The 23934-nt window shown below is 32.4% G+C and overlaps 1 protein-coding gene across 1 annotated transcript; it reads right to left on the bottom strand.

Moving 5' to 3' along the window:
- Positions 1-15112: 15112 nt before the first annotated feature.
- On the bottom strand, positions 15113-15646 carry LOC129311441 (uncharacterized). Its single transcript, XM_054953772.1, has one exon. It carries the CDS (start codon positions 15644-15646, stop codon positions 15113-15115), a length of 534 nt encoding a protein of 177 aa, XP_054809747.1.
- Positions 15647-23934: the final 8288 nt, after the last annotated feature.

Below are 23934 nucleotides of genomic sequence, written 5' to 3'. Positions count from 1 at the left end.
TAAAATTACTAAATTTGAAACATTTATTAAGATAGGATTATAAGTTTTCAAACTTTAGTACCCTCCAAAATAACTTTGTAAGTTGAAAATCAGAGTTTAATGAGTGAGAGGAAGCATGGGATCTAAAAGGAATTAAAACATTTACACACAAATTGAACATAGTGAAATAATGCAAAAAACAAGCGTGCACCACTACTTGTATGCCTTTATGCCATGCGCTACGGCACATTGTACATATTTAATAGCATTGTTGCTGTCATTTAATAGCAACAGGGGTAATCTTTTAAAGTCCCATTTCTCTATACAGCATCTGATTGAGATGATCTAAATGTTTATAGAGAGTTTTCTCCTAACTCTAGCTAATAGCACTAATTTCATAATCATAAGTTTTTCCAATCATAATTTAGACACTCATTTCAAAAACTCACTCCTTTTCAATCTTACTACACAACTTAGGTGCCTAATTCACATTTCAAGTGTCAAAAATCAAATTCACACCTTAGACCACACTCAAAAGAATAAAACGGATCTATGCAATACACCACATCTAAAAAATAACAAATGCAACACATTTTTAATACTCAACCTATTAATTTTAAAAACAGATGAGTGAGTTTCATTCACATAATCATCATTAATCACTTCTCATACCCATCATTTACTTGTGCTAGTATTTTGACCCTGCTATAGATATAAAAAATCATTACATATATATCCTAAGGCCCAAAATACATGATATAATTTAGCAATCTCCTAGTACAAGTAAGCCCAATCATGAACAATCCTAGTTGGCGATATCATTTGAATTATACACATAATAATAATCAAAATAGATGAGGCCTACTAATTTCTTTAGGATATAATCCTAAGTTTCGAATCGTTTCCTTATGTCTTGACCTAATGAGCTAGCTCCTATAATATTGAAGAGAAATAAGTGAGTACAATCACTCAATAACTAAGGTATATCTAACTTATACTAATGCATGTTAATCAATTTAAATGCAAGTGGCAATGATATTATTCTCAAATCATTTAACATGTTCAAGAACACAATTCACATTTCTTATTCATAGTAGCATATAATCATGAAATAATGACTTGATAACATAATTTCACATGGATATAAGACTAATCACATGATTTTCATCGCTAAGGTAACCATACAGACAACCATGTGCCCTTTTTACCACTATATGCATGATCACACTCCCTTATATCCTCCTTATGCCTCTGAGATGAAATTGTAGAACTCATTAGAATCGTCTATAAAATGAGACTACCCTAGCTATTCACACATGAGGGGCTATAACATCCTAGAAAACTAAACCTAGGTAATTAAGCTTAATAAGGGCAATTAGTAAGTTAAGGCAGTGTATGGCTAGAGAGGTTTAATAAGTGTGTTTGATTGTGATTTTAGTCTTAAATGCAGGTTTGAATTGAAATCGAGCCATTTGGGCATCGAACATGGGAGGAAAAAACGAATAAAGGTCCTTTGTGCCATATGCCGTGGCATGAGGGTTGTTCGTCATGACACATAAAGGCAATTAATGAGTCTCTACGCGATACTTCACAATAAGAGGTTGCGTGTGCCATGGCAAGAGGCCAAATTTCTATATAAGTCAATTCATGCCTACATGAAAATTAAAAAAGGAGAATAAGAAAAAAAACTAAAGGCAAGAGATTGCTCTACTAAAGGGCATAAACTTGGAGACCATTAGTGAAATTGTGGAGTTTCCTGACTCATAAGGTAAGGTTACTAAGCCCATCTCTTCCCCTTTTCCTTCCATTTTATAAAGGTTTATATTAAGGTTTGAGTTGGGAGAGTAATTTTTGATCTATATGAGCTATGGGTCTAAACCTATTGGTGTAAATGGATATAATAAGAGTTGTTTAGAGTATTTAAATCCAACATTTATAGTTATGTGAGTTGCTAGTGGTTAGGAACAATTAATTTCTAAAAATTAGTAACAAATGAGGTTTTTAGGAGCGTTGATGATCATTAATAGTAGTTTAATAACTCATTAATGATAATGTAGGTCAATAGAACCTAGTCAACCTATTAGGTATAATGGATAGTGAAATTATGATGTTGATAAAGTGAGAATGTAGAGTTAAATGTTGGAAAATTTACTCAAAGAGAGATATTGATGAATATCCATATGATTTTATTATAGACTATCAGTATTGGCATTATTTAAGCTTGGAAACAAGCTTTGGTAGTGATTATATTAAGGGTAGACATTTTACCTCTCAAAGGTTTCAGCTAACTGAGAGAAACCTTATTTATATAGTTGTATGTTAATTATTTATCAAATTTATTGACCAAAACATACCTTGTATTTTGAATATCTATTAATGCAAATTTGGCAATATGTGAAATTTTTTTAAAATTGTATAATACAATGTGCATATTTCTACTCATGTAATTGATGAAAAATACGTAATATTTGATATGTGGAGAAATAGGAACGTGTAACATTTAGCATAAGTAGATTAATGGATAAAGTAGATAGTATAAATGAGATACGAAGTAATTAATGGTTGAATTACATAATATGTGTAATGTGTGCATAACACGATCATTGGCGGGAGTTTGCCTAAAGAGAGAAGTAGATTGGTAAATCCATATGGTACTGGTAGCTTATCATTGAAATTGAAAGCCTGACTAAACCTAAGTAGTCTTTACTGATTCATAAGGAGGCTAGATTAGGGCCACGACACCCTATGATTGTTAGTATTAGGAAAACAGTGATACACAAGTGAGTGAGTTAACCCTAACCTAATAACTCCTCATAAGTGGAAGGCTAATTTAGTTCAAGTTATGGATGTAGCCACTTGATAGTCATCAGTTTCATATCGGAGGTAACATGAGGGTATAAGGTTGGTAATGATCATACATTTAGTCTCGACTATATGGTTATTATTATTATGGTCTAGTGTGTTATAGGGGTGCATGGTTGTTAGTTTTGTTACCCCAGGTTGTGCATAATTGATATACATAATGATATGTGTTTTATGCCCGGTCACCTGGTTGATAATGTTGTAGCTAAGGCTATATTTGTTATATGCGCGATATATATGAGTTTATTGCCATTTGCGTCCATTCTAATTATATGCAAATGTATAGGCTAAGTGGACCTTGATTACTAAGTAGTTATACTCACCCCTCATTCTTTAATATTTATAGGACCTAGCTCATAAGATCCGAATCTAGGAAATACTATGTGGCCTAGGATTTTCAATGTAAATCCTATATGTAGGCCTCCTTATTTTAATTATGTATTGAATAATGTTAATTTTCCTACCAGGTCTTCCTATGATTGTTTTGATCTACTTGTATTATCATTATGAAAATCATGAGTATTTTATGCCTTGAGTTAGTATGATGTGGTTGTAAAAATTGTACAAGGCCAAAATACTTGTGCAAGAAGGTAAAAGTATATTTTGATGGTTATGAATAAATATTGATGAATTTGTGCAAATTTTTGCTCCCCCAAGTGTTTTTGTGAAATTAGGGGTTAAGGGTTGAGTTTTTGATATATAGGTATTTGAATAGGTATGGTATGTTGTACAAGTCCAAAATGATTCATTAAGTGTGGTCTAAAGGTTGGTGTGGGCTTTTGACACATGTATATGAGTTGGGAGACCCTAAAGGTATAAATTCGTGAAAAAGGAGTGAATTTGGTATAGGGTGTCCAACTTTTAATATAAAGTGAGTTTGGTTATAAAACTTATGCCATTAGCTAGAGTTAGGAGAAAGCTCTCTGTAGACATAAAAATTACCTCAATCAGACATTAGACTGAGATTTGGGACACATTAAAATTCATCCTTGTGCTGTCATCTGACAGCAGACGTTTTTTGTCTAAAATTGTGCAATGTGATAGTGCCTATGGCGCAAAGACATGCATGCCATGGCACGAGAGTGCTTAGCCGCGGTGCATGCATTGTTTTTTACACTATTCTAATGTTTTCAGTTTTTATGCAACTTCTTTGATTTTTATTGATTCTCATACTTCCATAAATGCTTTAGACTAATTTGAATATATTGAAAGTGCATGGGAGTATTTTAAATATTAAAAACTTGGGATCCTATTTGTGCAAATTTGATAAACTTGGTAATTCTTATTCGGTTTAAACCCTTGATTATCATTGTTTATGGAATTAATGGTAATTAGAGTAAGGAGATTATAAGGGTTACTTGGCCAAGGTTGCCTAACTCACTTGCAGGTCATTGTTTTGCCCTAAATCTCACACTGTAGAGTGTCATTCTCCCTAAACTAGCCTCCTCGTCGAACAAGTGAAAAAACTTGTTAGGTTCAAGTCCCTCATCAAACAAGTAGGATGGTCCCTCGTCAAATAAGTAGGATAATAAGTATTTACAAATCTAGGCAAAACATCAAGCTCTGATGAAAACCTTACCACATGGGGCTTACTACTCCTCTTCTTAGGTAAACTCTCACCTATCATGATCATGTAATGTATAAAAATGAAAATTCTTGTAGCTTGCAGATATTTGTTGTACATGTATGCATACGATCATTATTGTACTCTAGTCAGAAATAAACATTACATAACACACATATATATATACCAATTATTGAACTCTCTTTCAATTCTACTCATTGAACTTCCCACTATACATCTTCATTGAACTTTGCAAACATCATATCGTTGAACTCCACACAATCACATCATTAAACTCCATACAATCATATCATGAACCCCCCAATCACAACATTAAAATCCATACAATCACATCATTTAATTTTCAAATATTTCATGCCATACTTGCATTAAGTAAATTTTACACGTTTCAATCGTAATACATAAATCAATAAATCAATTAATATACAAAAGTACAAAAAAGAATTTCCCCAATTACATCAAACCTTTGAGAGGCCAAAGCTTTACCCTCAAATTTATACTTCTAAAGCTTCACAAAACTTGAATGGTGCCATATATGCTCACTCTATATTTAATGACAATATTAATTATCAATATCCCTTTTTGGATAATCTTTACTATCTAATTTAACACTTCTTTACTTAAGATTCAATCTCCTCAATTATAAAGGTACCTATAAGGTTTATTAGCTTCCTCTAACTTCCTTTAACCTTATTGACCTCCTAAATAACAATTAATAGAGCCACATTGCTCCAACCACCTCATTAAGGGTGGAATTTTGAGTATTTTTGACTCCTAATAGCAAAAATGTATAGAGTCATAATGCCAGGCTTAAATAACATTAACAACTCTTATTAACTCTATTTAAGTAAATGAGTTTAGACCCATAGACTCTATGGATCGAAAACTAACTTTCTCAAACATACCCTAACTCTCAACATTAAGAAAATGCAAGAGGAAGAGAGATTTAAGCTTAGAGAACTTGCCTTTATGTTTAGTAGCTTCAAAATACTCCCAATGCTTCCAAATCCCAAGCCCTAATAGAGGTTTCCATGAGCCCTTTATTTCTCTTTTGTTTTCTATTAGTTTTACGTTCTTATTTCTATAGAATCACGACCGTGCGCCGCAATGCCTATATCATGCGCTACAACATGTGATATAAAAAGGGAACCTTACCTTTTGGTGGCTTGTAAGCTGCAGACACACACCACAACATGTAGCATAGAGCCATTTCTCCTTATTTTTTTCTCACTTTTTAACATTCGAGTGGCTCGATTTCACTCTGAACTCAATTCTAAGGCTGAAACCACAACCTAAAACACCTATTTGCTCTTTATAATCACATACTGCATTAATTTACAAAATTAACCTCATTTACCTAGATAATTAAGGGTTAAATTTCTCGAATATTACAGCATATGCATGATTATGAGTTGATTATTAAAACATATTTAGTGAGGATGGGAGTTCCCCCTAGGAAGAGTAGTAATAAAATTCATATGGTATCGTTGACACTTCAAGATATCTAATATAGCTAACACTCTCTCCTTAGCACCTAAAGGGTGCAGTGTTGGAGAAAAACACTCTCTAGCATTCATAAGGTATAGTGTTGAAGTAACAACTACCCGATTATGTGTAATAGGGAGAACCCATAGTCCAAAATTAGATTAGAATGTTGTTGGCCCGACATTTCTTCCATGAAAGATGAGCTAAGATCAGACTATACAGTTTGGGCCATTGTTGTAACCTATAGGTTTAGTTTGGAGTAATAGAGGTTCGAATGGATATATAATTAAGCATGGTATTTATGTATTATATAGTTTATCTGGTATAAGAACATGTGTTAAAGTATCTTGCTTTATAACATATTTATGATTTTACTTACTAATGAGTAGTATAGATCATTTTGATTACTATGACTCTATCTCAACTTATGGTTATTATTTTATAGGTTTTGAGATGAATAGAGGACATGGGAAAGAGCTGGGCAAGGAGTAGCTACCTAGCCAATTAGGAATGCATATGAATTTTGGGTCACACTTGTATGAATATAGTGTTGTATTAGCCTAGAATTGTATGATATTGTGATACATATAGTAATAAAGCTAAAATATTAGTACAAGTATAAGTTGACACATCTTAGCTTTTATACTCTTTTAGTAGGAGGTTACTAAAGGAGCATTTACAAGAATATGCAACGAAACTGTTTAAATAAACTTCTTGCTTGTTTGCTCTTTAAAACTATATCCTTCTATTTCTAGATTAATTAAAACTCTTCTTTATATCTTTTGAAGCATGATATACATAGGGAAGATTGACAAGGAAAATGAATCACTATCTAGCTTAGGATAAATTTTTAAAAGAACTCTTATGTTACTCTTAATCATGTCTTTTAAGTCTTAGTGAGATTTTCATCCTTATCTTTCTTATATCTTTCTTTCTTAATTTAGTGCAGCATCTTACTTTCTTTCTCTCACATTGCACCTTTATCCTCTATAACATTATGGTGTGCTTATTTACACAAATACAATCATCAATAAAAAAAATCATAACATATTTACGCCATAATCTATATGGCATCTTAGTGACCAAATGATAGGTGGACTAAGTGTCCCCCTATTACATACAAACTTATCCAATGATAAATTTCTATTTGCTTGCAAGACACCTAACTTATACCTTAACATTTCATTTATTAGCCCCATTGGTGCCTAAAAGGTTAGTCAGAGGGGATGAGATTTAAGGGAATCTCATTAGCAAAACTATATAACTCAATTACCTAAAACCTGATATACTTTTCATAAACATTTAAAATCATGTAGATAAACATCATAATCATAGTATGGAAAATCAAATTGGCCAAGGAATCCAGCATAACATCATCATCATCATCATCATCATAAACATTTTATAAATTTAACATTCACAATGATACATGGCAAGTATATCATATTATAAAATACACATAAAATAAATACAAGAGTCTCGTAGTAATTTAATACCTATCTTAGCTACTTTCTCTTAAGCCTCTAACCTTGGGGTACACTCACAAGTATCAAATCCTATCATAGTAATTTAATACTAGGGTTAACATTAACATAAAACTTTTTTAATAATTAAAGAATGCACCCTAGATTACCCTAGCTTAACTTAACTTAGGGACTAAATTAGTTAACCTATACTGGCATATGGATACTTGACTATATCATGAGATTAAACATGACATTATAACTTTATCTCTAAATAGCATTTGACTTGGAATCACATGGCTTTAAGAGAGGCTTCTCTCTCAACTCGCAACCTTATTAAAATTCTCTTGTATGCCTTTCAAGCTTGTGATGCTCTTGGTGATTGAATTGGGTATCATTCATTAACAGCCTACAATCCAATAATATATAAGCAACACACACACACACACACACACACCACACACACACACACACACACACACATATATATTTATATATATATATATATATATATTCTTTAACATTGAAAAAACTTGGGAAATCATAAACTAGTCCTCATGCTCTTGACCAAGTACTTATTCCTTAGGCCTCTTAGAGCTCTTATAGGACTCATACATTAATTTGCATGCATTACATAACTTTTGAAGCCATAGAAAGATAAACTTTAATTCTCAAGTCAAAGCTAGCACTTATCATGTGCTAATATCCTATACTTGGTGAACATACTTGCACAACTTTCTTAGGCCTCTTGGATGCCATTAATGAGGTTACATAACTTAACTTTACCGTAGAACTTTCATAAGTCAATGTCCTTGGATCATTAGCCTCAAATGGAACTTAACTTAATCTTAATTTCTTTGACCCATCAAGATTAGCTATAGATGGCAACAAGTGCCCTTAAAATTCAAGCTTAATTTAAGCCCAATCATGAAACATAGGGCCCATTAACTTTGGACTTGTAAATTCTCAAGTTTCTACCCAATTAATTTATATTCCAGAATTAGACATTAATTTTGAAAAATTATATCTAATTCTAGAAAAATCATTTAGGCATGATCTAGGTCTCTAATAAAACCTTGAGAAGTCATATTCAATGAAAAAATAATTTCCAAGAGAACCAATGCACCATAGACAACTCATAAACTTGAGAATTACACTATTTTAGATTTGCCCATACATGTTTCAGATTTCAAACCCCAACTTTAAAAATTCATAACCTATTCATTAAAAATCATATGAGCATAATTTTAGGGTACATTTAAAATTATTGAAATAAATTATATGGGAAAAATATAAAGTGGACAATCAATCATACATGTGTTTCCAAAATTGCACACAAAGTTTATCATTACAAAATCTCTTCCTGTCACTTCCAGACTTTTAGCCTTAAATTGTAAAATTAATAACTAATTTTGAACATCTTTGATTTGGGAAAAACAGGATTCATTTTAAATCTCAACATGTCCTCTATTAACCTCCCAAATATTGTGGTCAGATTCAAAATATAAATTTTGAAAACCAACACAAAATAAGGCAAACTTGAATATGGATAGTGATAAACTTGTGTTTAAATCTCATAGATTAACTTAAGATTTGAATATCATACATGCTCTTAGACACTTCCAGCCTTAAATATACATATGCATCAACATTAAATAGCACTTCTAAGGTCCCAAAACTTTAATAAAGTCCGAAAAAACAACATGAAAATTTGGATAGCGTAACACCTAAGACAAAAACCACATGCAAGCTTCTAATCTTATAGTTTCCATCAAGATTCTCAACATGCAATGCCATATATATCTTAAACACATATTTCTCTGCCATTTTCAGCACCCAAGCCCATGTCCAACATGGTAGAGAAAGAGATCAAGCTAGCAAAAATCACATGCAAACTTGAAAACTAAGAGAAAGTGTAAGAAGACTTGAAGAAATCTTGATTTACCTTTGAGATTTGGCTTGGAGCTTCAAAATCTCCCTCTCCCTCTTCTCCTTTTCTCTAAAACTCTCTTCCTCTCTCTCTCTCTCGCTCTCTCTCCCTCTCTCTCTAAGGTGTTGGACTAAATTTCAAAATGGAGAAGGAAAGAAGAAGTGATCTTCTCTTTAGAACACAAGGCTTTCTTTATAAGGCTCATTAATGGCATACTTGATAATTTTGGCTTGCATGATATCTTCTTTTAATCCTTTTTCACACTTGCTTTTATTTAATTCAAATATGAATTTTGAATCATCTTTACTCATGTGATGATAAATGGCATGATCTTATTTCACCAAAAAAAAGGGCATGATCTTATGTTTGGTGTAGTCCCACTTTGACTTATTAGCACACTTTTCAAGTGTAGGGCCATCTATCATCTTTTGCTGGATTTATTGCCAATCGTGCCAATAGGATGCATGCTTTTGTACATACTTACATAAAATTTGATCCGGATAATTTTCACAAACATTTAACTCAAGTTAGACCTTGCCTCATTTTACATGTCAAAACACTATATTCATGTAAATTCATATCAGAGCATTTAGCCGCTCATAAAACATGTCCTTGATTTATGTGCATTAAAATAATATTTATTTTTCCTTATTTATGCACATAAATACTTATCTCTTTGCACCATAAAACATGCATTAAATTCTCTTTTCTCATTTCTCATTAATTTCTTGCTTCATAAAGAGTACACTCTAACTTTACTCATCTTTATGTACACCAAAGGCTTCGCATGAGGCATACAGTCGCTTGCAGCTTACTTTTTGGCATAGAATACTATACTGATGTACCTTTGTGCCTTACTCTAATGCTTGAAATGCAGGATGTTACACAAGTATAATATATATTTGATGTACTATTCTGAAATGCACTTGTATGATGTGATTTTGTGATATTTTAGCCTATAGGGTATGTTTGGTGAAATATTGTATAAATAAGCTAAAATATGGTTTCAAGTGTATGTTAATGAGAAATACATGCGATATGTGGTAATGATTTGGCCAAGTAGTGATTATATTTGAATATAATGTGAATGGCCTTGTTTTATGTGAATTCGAGGCCTTAAGCAGCTAAATCTTGAGTTTGATTTGTTATTGTATGATTATTTGCTCCATCAAATATATTTTAGTTTAAAACTTGGTTTGAGCCCCGTAATAGGTTAATGTCATAAGGTTTTGAGTTTGGGCATTTTGATGTGTAAAATTTGCTTTTTAAAACTATCATCTCACATTCATGTGTCCTATTTTCAAATATGATATTAGATTGGAATGAAACTTGTGCCATTAGCGAGATTATTAAACAAACTTCATGTGAACACTTGAATCACTCTAATTAGATATCAAATGTTGAAATGACACATGCCAAAAGTTTTCCTAATGAGTTATCATGATAGAAAAATCTTGTCATGAAAAGCCATGTGCGGCACAATGCTTGGCATATATATGAATGTAATATCAACATTGATATTACTAATAATCACTACAAACATATCACGTTATGATACATAGGAGTCATTAAGTTCATTCTAAATTTCCTTAATCAAGAAGGGCTATGAACTTATAAAATATTGCCAACATTTAGGATCCCAAAAACCTTTCAAAATGGTAGTTCAAACTCAAACTAATCAGTAATAGAAGTATAGGAAGCATCGAAGGACATGAGAACAAACACATAGGAAAATAGGGATAGAAAAGTCATTTTTGCACTTTTGGGCAAATATATCATCGCATATGGCACAGAGAGTTCAATTTCACCTCTGTGCCATGCGTCACGATTCACATAACATTTTATGACAACAAAAAGCTATCATGTCAATTTTTCAAGGTAAACTTCTAGTGTGTGTCATTTTCACATCCAATATTTGATTAAAGTAATTCAAACACTTACACAAAGCTTGTTTTCTAACCTAGCTAATGGCACAAGTTTTGCACTGATCTAATGATTCATTTAAAATTTGAATACCCAAATTCATAAAGTCAATTTTAGAGCAATTTTCAAGTATTCAAGTGCTCAAACATCAAACCTATATCATTAATTACCTTCAGGCCTTAAACTAAGTTTAAAAGAACATTTTGTACCTGATTGAACAATTTTATCAAGCAATAACACATCAATATTAATATTTGGCCACCCAATGCCCATTTTCATATCATACCAAGCAATTCATGAAATTTACTAGATTTCATTTTTTTGGGCCAAATCTTCTCATCACAAAACACATAAACATCATAAGTACAGTTTAAACTCCTTTAGCCTATTCCCTTAATGTTTCAAAAAACATATCAATTAGGCTAAAATACTTCAATTCATTACAAGTACAAATATCCATATATACATTCAAAAATACACCTATGCTTGTACTAATATTTCAGCTTTCCACATGTAATATGAAAATATACAAACGTATAACCCAAGCTAAAATATCAAAACATATCATACAAGCATAGTCCCAAATCATGAAAATTCCTATCTATTAACCTTAACTTTATATACATTCATTTATCATAATATAAAATGTAAAGGTTTTATAAAGAAGTAGGCTTGCTAGTCTTTACCTTGTTCTTTCCCTTGTCTTCCTTCCGTCTCTAGACTTGCAAAATAATAACTAATGAGTGAGACATAATCCTAGTAAAAAAATAATTCATACTATAAATTAACAAGTAAAATCATAAAGCAAGATATTTAAAATATGAATTTATATCACAATACACTATATAACCCACCTATATCTCATGCATGGTGATTTTCCAATTGAATCTCCATTATGCCCCAATTGAGTTTGTAGGCTATAACCTAAGATCAACCTCTAATAGATTAATCCAAGCTCACCTTTCATGAGAGAGCTACCAAGCTAAAGGTGCTCTCATCTATTTTAGACTATGAACTCACCCTCTTATACAAAAATGGGGTATTGTTACTCTAACATCATACCCTTCAAATACTAAGGAGTGTTTTCTCCAACATCATACCCTTTTGAGTACTAAGGAAAGAATATTAACTACACAGGACATCATTAGATGCTAGCTTAATTATATGAATTTTTTCACTACTAAGGTAAACTCCTACTCTCTATAAGATATCAATGCCAATTACATGTAACATTTTGCAAACCAAGAATTTAAATATGCATGAAACATTATGTTCTTATACAATTACTCATTTATTTCAAAAACCATCTTACTTAACCTTTATAATTTCAATTATGAACAATTTCCTAAAATAATGTTCACTTGTCCACTCTACAAGTTCTAAAAGCAATTATATGCACGCACACATACATGCACGACCTCCTACACACACACACACATATGTACGTACACACACACAAAATCTAATAAGCAATATGAACATCCAGATACCTCAACCCTTTTTATCAAAAGGGTTACCCATGATCTAAAATATGCTCTAATAGTTTCGTTGACTTTAGAGAAGTACTAAATTTCAATAATCTACAACTCTCAAGCACTATATGTTAGTTTTCAAACTTAACATAAATATTTATCAGCCAAATCTAGTTAAATTTAGCTATCCAAAGTTCCCAACTCCTATCGTTAAGCTAATCAAAACTTCAACAACCTCACATTATTTTCATTTAGCATTTATAAGGTCTATTCACAATGAAACTTATCTTACACAACTTCATAAACTCATAAACCAACTTAGGGTTCGTCCAAACCCCCAATCCCAATGACCAAGCTTCATAATATCACTTACTCAAGATGAGGAAGCTTAAATTAAACTCCTAACACTTCATGCAAGCCTTAGGGTTCAAGTATATAACCTTCCCCAACTTAGAACCCAAACACCCAATCTTCAAAACCCACCATCAATTAGCTAGAAGGGAAGGAGAGAAAGCTAGTAAGCTTACTCAAATGATTAAGGATCTAAACAAGCTTTCAATTTAACCCAAATGAAGCCAATCACTTGAAAAAAAATTTCTCCTTTGAGCACTCCAATATCCCAAAGTTTTACTCTAATTTTTTAATGATTTTGCGTCAACCTTAAGTTAACAAAGAGCCATATGTCGTAACATATGATACAGCAAACCAAACATCAATTTTTTCTCACTCATTCTGACTTGATCCTATCCAACTTCAACCTTAACCTAACCTTGAAGTTATCTAATGATCCAAAATGTCAATTAGCAATTTAAAAATATGATTAACTTAATTAATCCTCTATCTTACTAATTTATGCTTAATGAGAAATTACGTTTTGGATTAAAAACTCTATAATAAATGTTGGTCCTCTATGCTACACACCACAGCATATGTATTAGAATGAGGAAAATGACCTTTTTGCCCTTGATATCATATGTGATATGATTTTTATGATTTCCTAGCTTTCGTTGCTTAAATATACTTATTGTTTGAGCTTTAACATGTTTTGAGAAGGGTTTTCGATATCCCATTTGTTTTCAAAATTTTGCAAATCCATTTCTTAGTTAAAGTAAGTATAGGAGTTTTATGACTTCTTATTAACATTATATGCTATGATTGTGGTGAATTATTAATAATGTCAAGGTGGATGCTATAGTTGAGTTTCAGTTTCTAGATCTAGTATATTATGCATTATTTCTTGCATTCATTCTATAGTAGTTGGCAACTTATCTATATTCCATACACAACTCTTTCTCATTGTCTACATATTACTTACTTATGCATCTTAACCCTTTATAAAAAGTTCTAGGTAAGCATTCCAATAGGCTTGAATATTTTTTTTTTTAATTTCTTTTTAAGCAACCTTCAAGAGTGCTTCCTTGGGAAGTGTCCCAGTAGGAATTTTGAATATATTTTTTTTAAGTAATCTTACGAAGCACTTCAATGGCAAGCACTCCGTTATGCTTTTAATTTTTTTTTTTAAAAGCAACCTTCCTTCTAGAGCACTTTCCTTGGAAGCACTCTGCATGCATTTTTTTTTTATTGACCTACGTGAGCGCTTGTTCAAATTAGCACTCCTATAGATATGCTCCTATAGGTTAACATTTCCAAGCACTTATTTTGACCAATAATTTAAAACATTTTTGTGCATATATTTTAGAGTGCTTTTCACGAAAGCACTCCAAAATGGGCGCTCCTATTTGCATTTTTTATAGTAATATTATAATATATATTTCAGGTATATGATTGTTGTTGGCTTTTGAAATTATACTTTTAGATGCTGCAATTTGATTTTGTAATGTACAATGTAAGGGGTTGTTGGAAATGCAATCCCCTATTTTATAAATTTGGTCATAATATTAAATAGTTATAAAAAAAATTGTTTAATATTAGCACCAAAATAATAGTGCGTCAATATGAAACAGTCATTTCATTACAACCATTTTATATTCTCAAATATTAAATGATTTTGCTATCATGACCATTTAATATTGTCCCCACGGTTTAATAAATGGATTTCCAATTATATCCGTCCAAACCTCAAACTAATATTAAATTGTTTTTAGATAAAAATTGTTTAATAAAGCAAGAATATTAAATAGTTATTAACTGTTAAATAAAAGTTCTAAAAATATTTGACGTCATATTACTCGATGATTTAAATAATATTAGTAAAATAATCATTCCATAAACTCATTTTGTAGTAACATATGGGGGGGGGGGGGGGGATAACTAGTAACATTTCTATGGCAAACATTAATTGCACTCTCTAAACTGGGCATACGTTAATAGTTTGCCCAAATACATCAAAATATTATTCCATCCTGAAGCACCTCCAAATGCAAAGCCATGAAATTAAAGCTAAACCAAAATGTCAAGGCGAGTGATCTTCCCTGGATTTGGAGGGAAGCTTCCGGCTTTTGCTTCCTTCTGGTTTGTTTTCACCTCCACATCCCCACACCCAACATCCAATATTCCCGTTACCACCGCCTCCCCAACCCCATCCCCCGCCTCCCCCACCACCTCCACCCCACCCTCCACCACCACTGCCTCCTCCTCCTCCACCGCCTCCGCCTCGTCCTCCTTTACCACTTCCTCCCCCCCACCCATGGCCCCTCCCGTTTCCTCCTCCTCCACCACCGCCCCCTCCTCCCCCTCCGCCACCGCTGCCGCCTCCTCCTCCACCAGCACCATTTCCTCCTCCTCCTCCTCCCCCCGCCCCCACCACTGCCACTTCCTTCACCCCACCCATAACCTCCTCCTCCACCGCCCCGTCCACTTCCTCTTCTTCCCCGTCCTTGCTGTTTTCCTCCGCTTCTTCCACCGTATTGCTTCCATTCATATTCTTCTCCTCTGCCAATTCATCACGACTTCTAGTTGTAGAATTAACGAACCCGGACACTGCCATCTATTTTCTCCGCTTCATCTTCACTCCCCCCATCAACCACACAAGCGCCGAAGGCCACCACGAGTAGCAGAATAATCCCAAAAACTCTTCCCACCATCTCCATCTCTAATTCTGGCCAATTCCTCAATCCACAAAATGCATATATCCCTCTTCCCTCACCCCCATCCTTTTATACCCTTCGCATTATATAATTAATACCGTACCTGTAATTCCCATTCACAACCAAGTGCGCGCGTTCCCCACGCCAACAAACCCTGAGCCATCCATAAGGCTGCAAATGTTAGGTTACAAGACGAAGAAGTGATTCTGTCATTTTCCTTGTACTGCAGTTTGTCCCCACTCCTATTTCTTTCTCACTACTACCCTTCCAAACATGCCGGGTTTTTAGCTACAACTAAATGCCTTTTCTCTTTATGGTTTAAACTGGCTATAATGCATATGTTAAAAAGGAGAAGGGCCCTCAAATAATGGTAAGATTATTATAATTTAACGTTAACATTTTGATGAAAATGATGCTTTGAATAAGACCATGTCTATCCGTCCTAGCCGCGCATGATTAGCAGAAAAGAAAAACTCAGGGGGTCATACATTATAAGCCTTGACTTTTCGGAGTTGTCATTCAATAATATTTCGAGTTAACATGTCAGCCAATCCGAGCTTAGTATATTTTTCATCTGCCAATCATATATCTTTTTCTTATTGATCATGCATACCACCTAATGCCCACTGAGGAAAGAAATCCACGAGGCTAGGTAGACATAGGATATAGAGTACCCATAAGCCACGTGATCAATTGGTCGGGTGGGTAAGTGTTGGCTTTTGCTTAACGATGAGTATTGTGCAGGATAGCTGTGCAAGTTGCACCGGCGTCTTGAAGACAATACAAAAAGGGTAACCACCAAGCTGAGGGACAGTATTTAATTAGAAATCTAGTTTTTAACTCTTGCTCACTTTTTCTTTTTTAATGAACAAAAAACATTGTTTCCTTCACCTACTATATCTTTCCGGTAAAGAGCTAAATAGCTATTCAAATACCTCAAAAACTATACCTAAATCAAGGTTACCATAAGCTAGAGAGAGATTAAGGTTGATAGGAAATGCATTAAGGTTGATCAGGGAAATTTGGATGTACATTACAGATAAGTTTGATAGGAAGTGCAGATATGAGGTTGCTGCTAGAGGGGAGAAGTTTTTGGTGCCATGATTTCTCACTCTTATTGCATATGTCTTGGTCCTCTGGTTCTCAAACAACCACTCTGGGTCTCTCATGCTTTGCATTGTTAAGCCCAAAAAGGAAAGCTGGGCCTATCTGTATTGGACTGGATTCTTAGGCTGAGACCACTATATTACAGTGGAGAATTGGGTAAGGCCGATGAAAAGAAAATACAAATAAGTCGCCTTACTAAAATCAGAAGGCACTAGCAGCTTTTGACGAACTTTGCTAAATGAAAGGACCCCACGCTCAGCTCCATCAAAATTCCTCTCCACTTCCCCCTTCTACTGAAACATACAGGCTCTAAACGTTACTCGATCATTATGAGATTTTAGACGCCACCATTTTGAAGTGAACAAAAAATCTTCATGTGTACTCTATTTTGACATGGTTTTATTTTCATTCAGATTGTATTGTACCAACATTGTCCACCCACCGCGTGAGAATAGTCAAGCTGAAAAAGGAGCAGAAGGATGCATAATAATGGAGATAGCGAGTCTCCTCCACTTCTATGCCCCTTTTCCCATCTGAGATATAAATCTTGTAACACCGTTACTACGCACTTCAGCAGTCGAAGCCAATGTGTTGTTAGTGTTTTAATTAATCCCTATTGACGACAACGCGCAAACGCACGTAGGGGGGACTTCGATTTTTGAATTTATATGTATGTACATGCATGTTTATAGTGATGGGCGTATATGTTATGGATGGGCCTATTGGATATATTGGGCCCGAAGTTTATTATTTCAATGGGCTTGAAGGGGGTGGAAGTCAGGGCATGAATCTCGCAATAAAAGGCTGAAGAAAATCACCGTTGCTACACACTTCAAACAGGGAGAATCATCAAGAGGTTTCTAACTAATTTAAGTCTTAAGTATTAAATTTTAGAAATTTAAAAATTTAATGTTTAATTTTTTTAATTTTATTGTGATGAATTTACAGCTTATGTTTTAAATTTTAAAAAAATAAATTTATTTTTTTTTCACCATATTAAAATTTAAAAAATAAATTATAAATTTACTATAACGAAATTATAAAATTAAGAGATAAATTTACAAATTTAATAGTTTGATATTTAAAATTTAATTTAAATTAATTAATTCATCCAAACAGAAAAAGTACAGGTGTGCATAGTTAGAGATTAGAGTAGATGGGCCTACAAATATGAAAAAGACCAAAAGGATCATTGGCAGGGTGGGATGGCATGATGTGATTGATTAATGGAATGGAGTCATGGAGGGTTCACATGTACTCCCTCTTATCTGATATATAAATGCTTTTTTAAAATATAATTTAATTCAATTTATAAGTTATAAGTTATTAGGTAATGAGATTATTTTATTTTAAATTAAAATTTTTAAATTACCTTTAAAAAACAGGAGAAAGAGATAAAAAATAATATAATATAATTTATTTATTTTTTATTTTTTTACTTTAGAATTATGTTTGACATTTCACTTACTTTTATTCTTTATACTTTTATTATATTGGTATTAAAAAAGTTAATAAAAATAATTTATAAATAAAATAAGAGAGTACAATTAAAGGCAGCCATAAGGGTGTGGTCCAATGTTTTAAAACTTAGACCGGACATCAAACTGAAAAAAAGTAATAGGTCATTATTTTCATAATTCAACCAGTTAGACCGGTGGTTAAATCAGTGACATAAAAATTAAATAAAAATAATATTTATATATATAAATATATAAATAAAACATTAATCTGTTAATGGTGCTTAGGATATTAACGCCGAAGGCTAGAAGACTGGACCACTAAAGCTCTAGATAGAGACATGTCGGCACAAGCTCACGATCTTAAAGGAAAACGCTGGAGCTAAAAGCATTCTATCATGTCATGACTCACGAGCTTTTAATCTTGATGCTGAAGGCCGAATCGCTAGAGCTAAATCCAGAGGTTGAAGGAGAAGTTAAAAATTAAGCCTGAATCATGGAAGAGAGATCGGAGATTAGAAAAGAGAAGAAAAAAAAATTAGAGATTAAAAAAGAGAAATCACGAATCTGAATAACTTAGTCTAAATTTTTTTTTTGTCTTTAAATAGAGTTGACCTGCTTTATTTCTAAGTCAAAATCAATTTTTTTAAAATTGGTTGAATCAATTCAAATCAACCTAATTCAAATGTTAGGTTGATTTAATTAATTGAACTAAATCATTTTGTTTAAAGGGTGACAGTCAAATCGATTGAACTGTGCGCTTCAATTCGAGTTTCACATCATTGATGCGGTCAGACCGAGCAATGTGTCTGCGTTCAATTACATGCATGCCCATGCTCTACTGGCGAATTCAGCCCATTGGACTAAATCGGAGAGGAGGATAAGAGGGTGAGGGAGACTGCCAAATAAAACTTGTTTCCCATAAACAGGTTTTTTTTAAAAAAAAAAAAAACTGAGTTGGGCGAGTAAAATCATTTATTTCCCTTTGTTTATGTATTGGTGATGAGATAGAATAATAATTTCCCTCGATTTTATTTATTTATTCATTATTTTAATCAAATCATTATTATTTTTTTGTTTGTGTAAAATATAGTAATAAAAATTATTTATTCTTTTTATTTAATTTTTATGTTTTATTGAAAGCAACAATTTACTTCTATTTATTTATTTATTTTCAATAAGTTAATTACTAATTCTTGTCTATGCCACCTTTTACTATAGAGTGAAAACGTAATTAAAAGTAGTTTTATGCTATTAACTTTTTAAAATGACCTCTATTTTTTTTTTAATGTCCTTAGTTTAATTCATTAAATTCTAACATCTATTTTCCAGAAAAGAAAGTAAAAAGTATAGCTTTAAATACAAGGACATTCGCCAAAAAAAAATTAATGCTTTATAAATTTTAAATCAAATGAGTAAATTATCTCTGAATTTTAAGTCAAGTAATATCAAAGACCTTAAACTTATTTAATGTGTAAATTATTTTTTTAATTTTTAAAAACAATGTAATTTACCCTGTCGTTAACTGAAGTTAACTAAAAAATAATAGAAAATGATCTAAAAATTATAAAAAATGACCAAAAATTACAATAAAGAAACTAAAAAATCACAAAAAATGGTAAAACAAATTTTTGATTATTTTTTAATAATTTTTTATATTATTTTTTAATCAACTGACAGTCAAAATCAATTTTTATTAATGATGGGGTCTAAATTGTATCATTTTTAAAAGTTAAGAAAATCATTTTGTATAATAAATGAATTCTTTCATAACAGTACTTATAATAAGAATTGCAAGTAGTCCAAGATTTAATACTCCCTCTATTTAAAAATATAAGATATTTTTTTTGAGAAATTTGATGTTAAAAAATATAAAATATTTTTAGCCTTCTGATGTGTAATCATTGTATTTTTTTAAAAAAAATTTCCTATTAATAATGATTTTATATTTATTGTAGGGTGTTTAATAGAAATGAATATGAAAAAATAGAGTTAGTTTAAAAGTAGGTAATTATTTTATTATGGGTGAGATTTGATTAAAAATATATTATATTTTTTAACTGATGGAGAATTAAATCTTGACAAAAATTAAAAAAAAAAAACAAAAGAAAGAAAACGAAAGGAGACATTTGGCATCTAGTGGCAAAGTAAATGAGAGATTTCCTTTGTAACGGTATCGCCCGATGTCCTTTGAGCTTTTTCAATTATCATTATTATTATACCTTTCATAAAATTTACAGAATGTTTATGTGAAGAAGTACTCCCTCCGTTTTTATTTATTAAAGAAACCGTCATTTTTCATTTTTTTATACATAAAATCATATATCTCAACCAGCTTTTATTACAAAATTTTTAAATTACTCCTCACAATTTACATTAATAAAAAATAATTAATGTATACTTATCTTAATTAATATAAGATATTTTAGTTTAATTTTTTTATTTTTAGGCATAATTATTATAGTTAACTAATTTTCTTAAATTGTATACTACACTGTTTTCTTATGTCTAGAGATGGAGGGAGTATATTTGATATAAGGATGAAGGTTAAAGACTCTAAAAATGAAGGGTGATTTTTAAATGCCATGATAATTTTGTATAAAATAGAAATCATCATGATAATTTTTTTTATATGTGATTTTGATTAAGGAGGACCACATGCAAGGATCTAATAAAAAAAGTATTTATAAATAAGGATCAATAATAAGTCATATTCAAAAAAAAAGTTCATATTTTCTTTTTAATAATAATTCATTTTATATAAGTTCTTATCTACTAATAACTTTTTTACTAGGTTCTTGAATGTGATTATTCCTTTTGGTTAGAAGAAAATGAATAAAAATAGAAATACTACTATTTTATATGAAGAATCATATTCAAGTGTCTTAAAAAGAAAAAAAGCTATCGACAAACAACTGAACAAGTAACAGTGACAAATTTAATTTTAAAAAATTATTTTTACTTTAACAATAATTAATTTTATATTAATTTTTATTTAGGAATAATTTTCTTATCAAATTCTTAAATATGATTCTCCCTATTTTACAGCGAATCACCAAAAGTTGAAAAAGTCTTTCCCTTTCTAAGGTTTTCTCTCAAGGGGCAGTAACCGGTAGGAGTTCGTCTTGTTTGTGTGAGTGAAGGTTCACAACGTCTCCCTCTCCGGCTTCCACTGGAGGTGGAGACGTTTGTGCTTTGTTCTTGTTGTGGTCTCAATTTCTACATTCTTTTGCTTTTGCTTGGTTTTGCTAATGGATCATAGGGGTGGTTCATTGGCTCGGCTTTTATTAGATCTAAGGGGTGTTCCTTGTGATATTGCTTGCTTGGTGGTGGTTTTGCTTATGGTTGGATAGCTCTGAAGCTAATTACCCTGTTTTGCATTTTTAGGGATGAGACAGTAGCGGCCATTTTTATGGTGGTTCTTGCTGGATCTTTACGGTGGCGGCATTTGTGGGGTGCTAGCAAAAGATATCTCTTAGACCATTAGGTGATGTATTATGGTGCAAGCTCGCTGTCTTATTTTCTTCTTCATCCTGCTGTGTTTGTTTAGCCGGTGTCCATAGTGTTTTACACTACCTTCGGTCTCACTCACGATAGTTGTTTTCAACCTCTATGGTCGCTTCCCTAAAAGCGGTGGCACCATTTTGGTGGTTCTTTAAACCTCCACCCTTTATGGTTTTGTTTTTTTATTGGTGTTTCTTCTTATTGGACTCTTGAGAAAACAAAATACTAGATAAAACATCTTATTCATTGAACCAAAATGAGTCAACAATACAATAGCTTTTGAACCTATTTATAGAACAAAAAGTAACATAATACAGACTCAACACCAAGTGGGCTCAGGCCCAATATACTTGCTATTACTAATCCTAATACTCCCCCTCAAGTTAGGATCGTACAAATTAAAAACACCTAACTTGTCATGGATATATTTATGTGAATCCTATCCAAGTGCCTTTGTTAAAATATCTGCCTGTTGATCATAAGATCTCACATGATGAAGCTTGATCAATTTCTATTGAAGTTTTTCTCTAACGAAGTAGTAGTCTATTTCTATGTGTTTCGTCCATTCATGGAATATCAAATTAGTCGCTATGTGAATGGTGGCCTTACTATCACAATAGATGTCAGCTAGTCTTGTTCTCTGGATGCCTAAATCAGACATTAATCCTGCAATCCAGTTAATTTCTGCAATAATGATTGCTAAAGCCATATATTTGACCTCTGTTGAAGATCTGGAAATAGTATTTTGCTTTTTCAATTTTCAGGAAACAAATGAGTCTCCTATTTTCACAATATACCCAGTCACAGACCTTCTTGATTCTTAACAAGTTCGCCAATCTGAATCACAATATGATGTGAGTTCCACGCTGTTCATTGATGATAGTAATATCCCAAGTCCAGGATTTCCTTTTAAATATCCAACCACTCGTAATGCCGCATCTAAATGAGACTTCTTAGGTTTCTGCATAAATTGACTAAGAACCTGTATAGGAAAACAAATATCAAGCCTAGTTATAGTGAGATATAACATCCTACTAATAAGCTGTCTATAAGAATTAGGTTCAGACAAGAAATAATCAACCTTCTTTTTCCTTTTCTTCTTACCATTTTTCTTCTTTTTATCAGACAAATCATATGTCAGATGGATGTTTTGCTCTATTGGGGTCCCAACAGGCTTAGCAGCACTCATTTTAGTATCAATTAACAAGTCTAAAACATATTTCCTTTAGTTTAAAACTATACCTGTACCTGATTTAGCAACTTCTAGAGCCAAAAAATATTTTAGAACACCTAAATCTTTAATTTTAAAATTATTATGCAAATAAGACTTTACTTTGTTGATTTCTTCTAGACTACTTCCAGTGATTACCAAGTCATCCACATAAACAATTATTATAACCATTTTCTCCCCCTCTCCTTTAATGAAGAGAGAATAATCACGTCTACTTTGTCTAAAACCCCCATCAACTAAAGCTTTAATCAATTTAACATTTCACTGTTGAGATGCTTGTTTAAGTTCATACAAGGACTTTGCAAGCCTACATACTCTATTAAATCAAACCCTTATGGTATGCTCATAAAAATCTCCTCCTCTAGATCTCCTTGAAAGGAAAGCATTGTGGACATCCATTTGGAATATAGGCCATTTGTGTACAGCAACTAACTTAAGGACAATCCTTAATGTTACTATTTTGAGAACGGGTAAGAAAGTCTCAGAGTAGTTGACCCCCTCCGTTTGATTGTAACCCTTGGCTACAGTCAAGCTTTAACTTGTCTAGACTTCTGTTAGCCTTGTACTTGACCTCGTATACCCATTTGCGTCCAATGGGTTTCTTCCCGTGAGGTAGATCTACTATCTCCCAAGTATGGTTAGCTTCAAGAGCCTTGATTTCTTTCATAGCCTTAACCCATCTTGGATCCCAAACAGCCTCCTTATGTGATCCTGGTTCAAAAAAGGAGTCAGTATTAAAAAATGTCTATAGGAAGGAGATATATATGAATAGGATAGACAAGCTTGTATAGGATATAAAGGGGATACTCCTTGTTTTAATTTAATTTGCTGAATAGATTATACTTCCCCTTGTGTGAATGGCGTTGGTGTTGGCAGACTTGAGCACTTA

This window comes from Prosopis cineraria, unplaced genomic scaffold, assembly GCF_029017545.1.
Source record: "Prosopis cineraria cultivar Desert tree isolate PC_DT_omini unplaced genomic scaffold, ASM2901754v1 PC5, whole genome shotgun sequence".
Classification (NCBI taxonomy): Eukaryota; Viridiplantae; Streptophyta; class Magnoliopsida; order Fabales; family Fabaceae; genus Prosopis; species Prosopis cineraria.
Note: the sequence above shows the minus strand (reverse complement) of the source record. Positions and strands in the feature narration are given on the sequence as shown.

Excerpts from the sequence above, each read along its gene's own strand:
- LOC129311441 (XM_054953772.1), bottom strand. The coding sequence starts at position 15,646 with ATGGCAGTGTCCGGGTTCGTTAATTCTACAACTAGAAGTCGTGATGAA.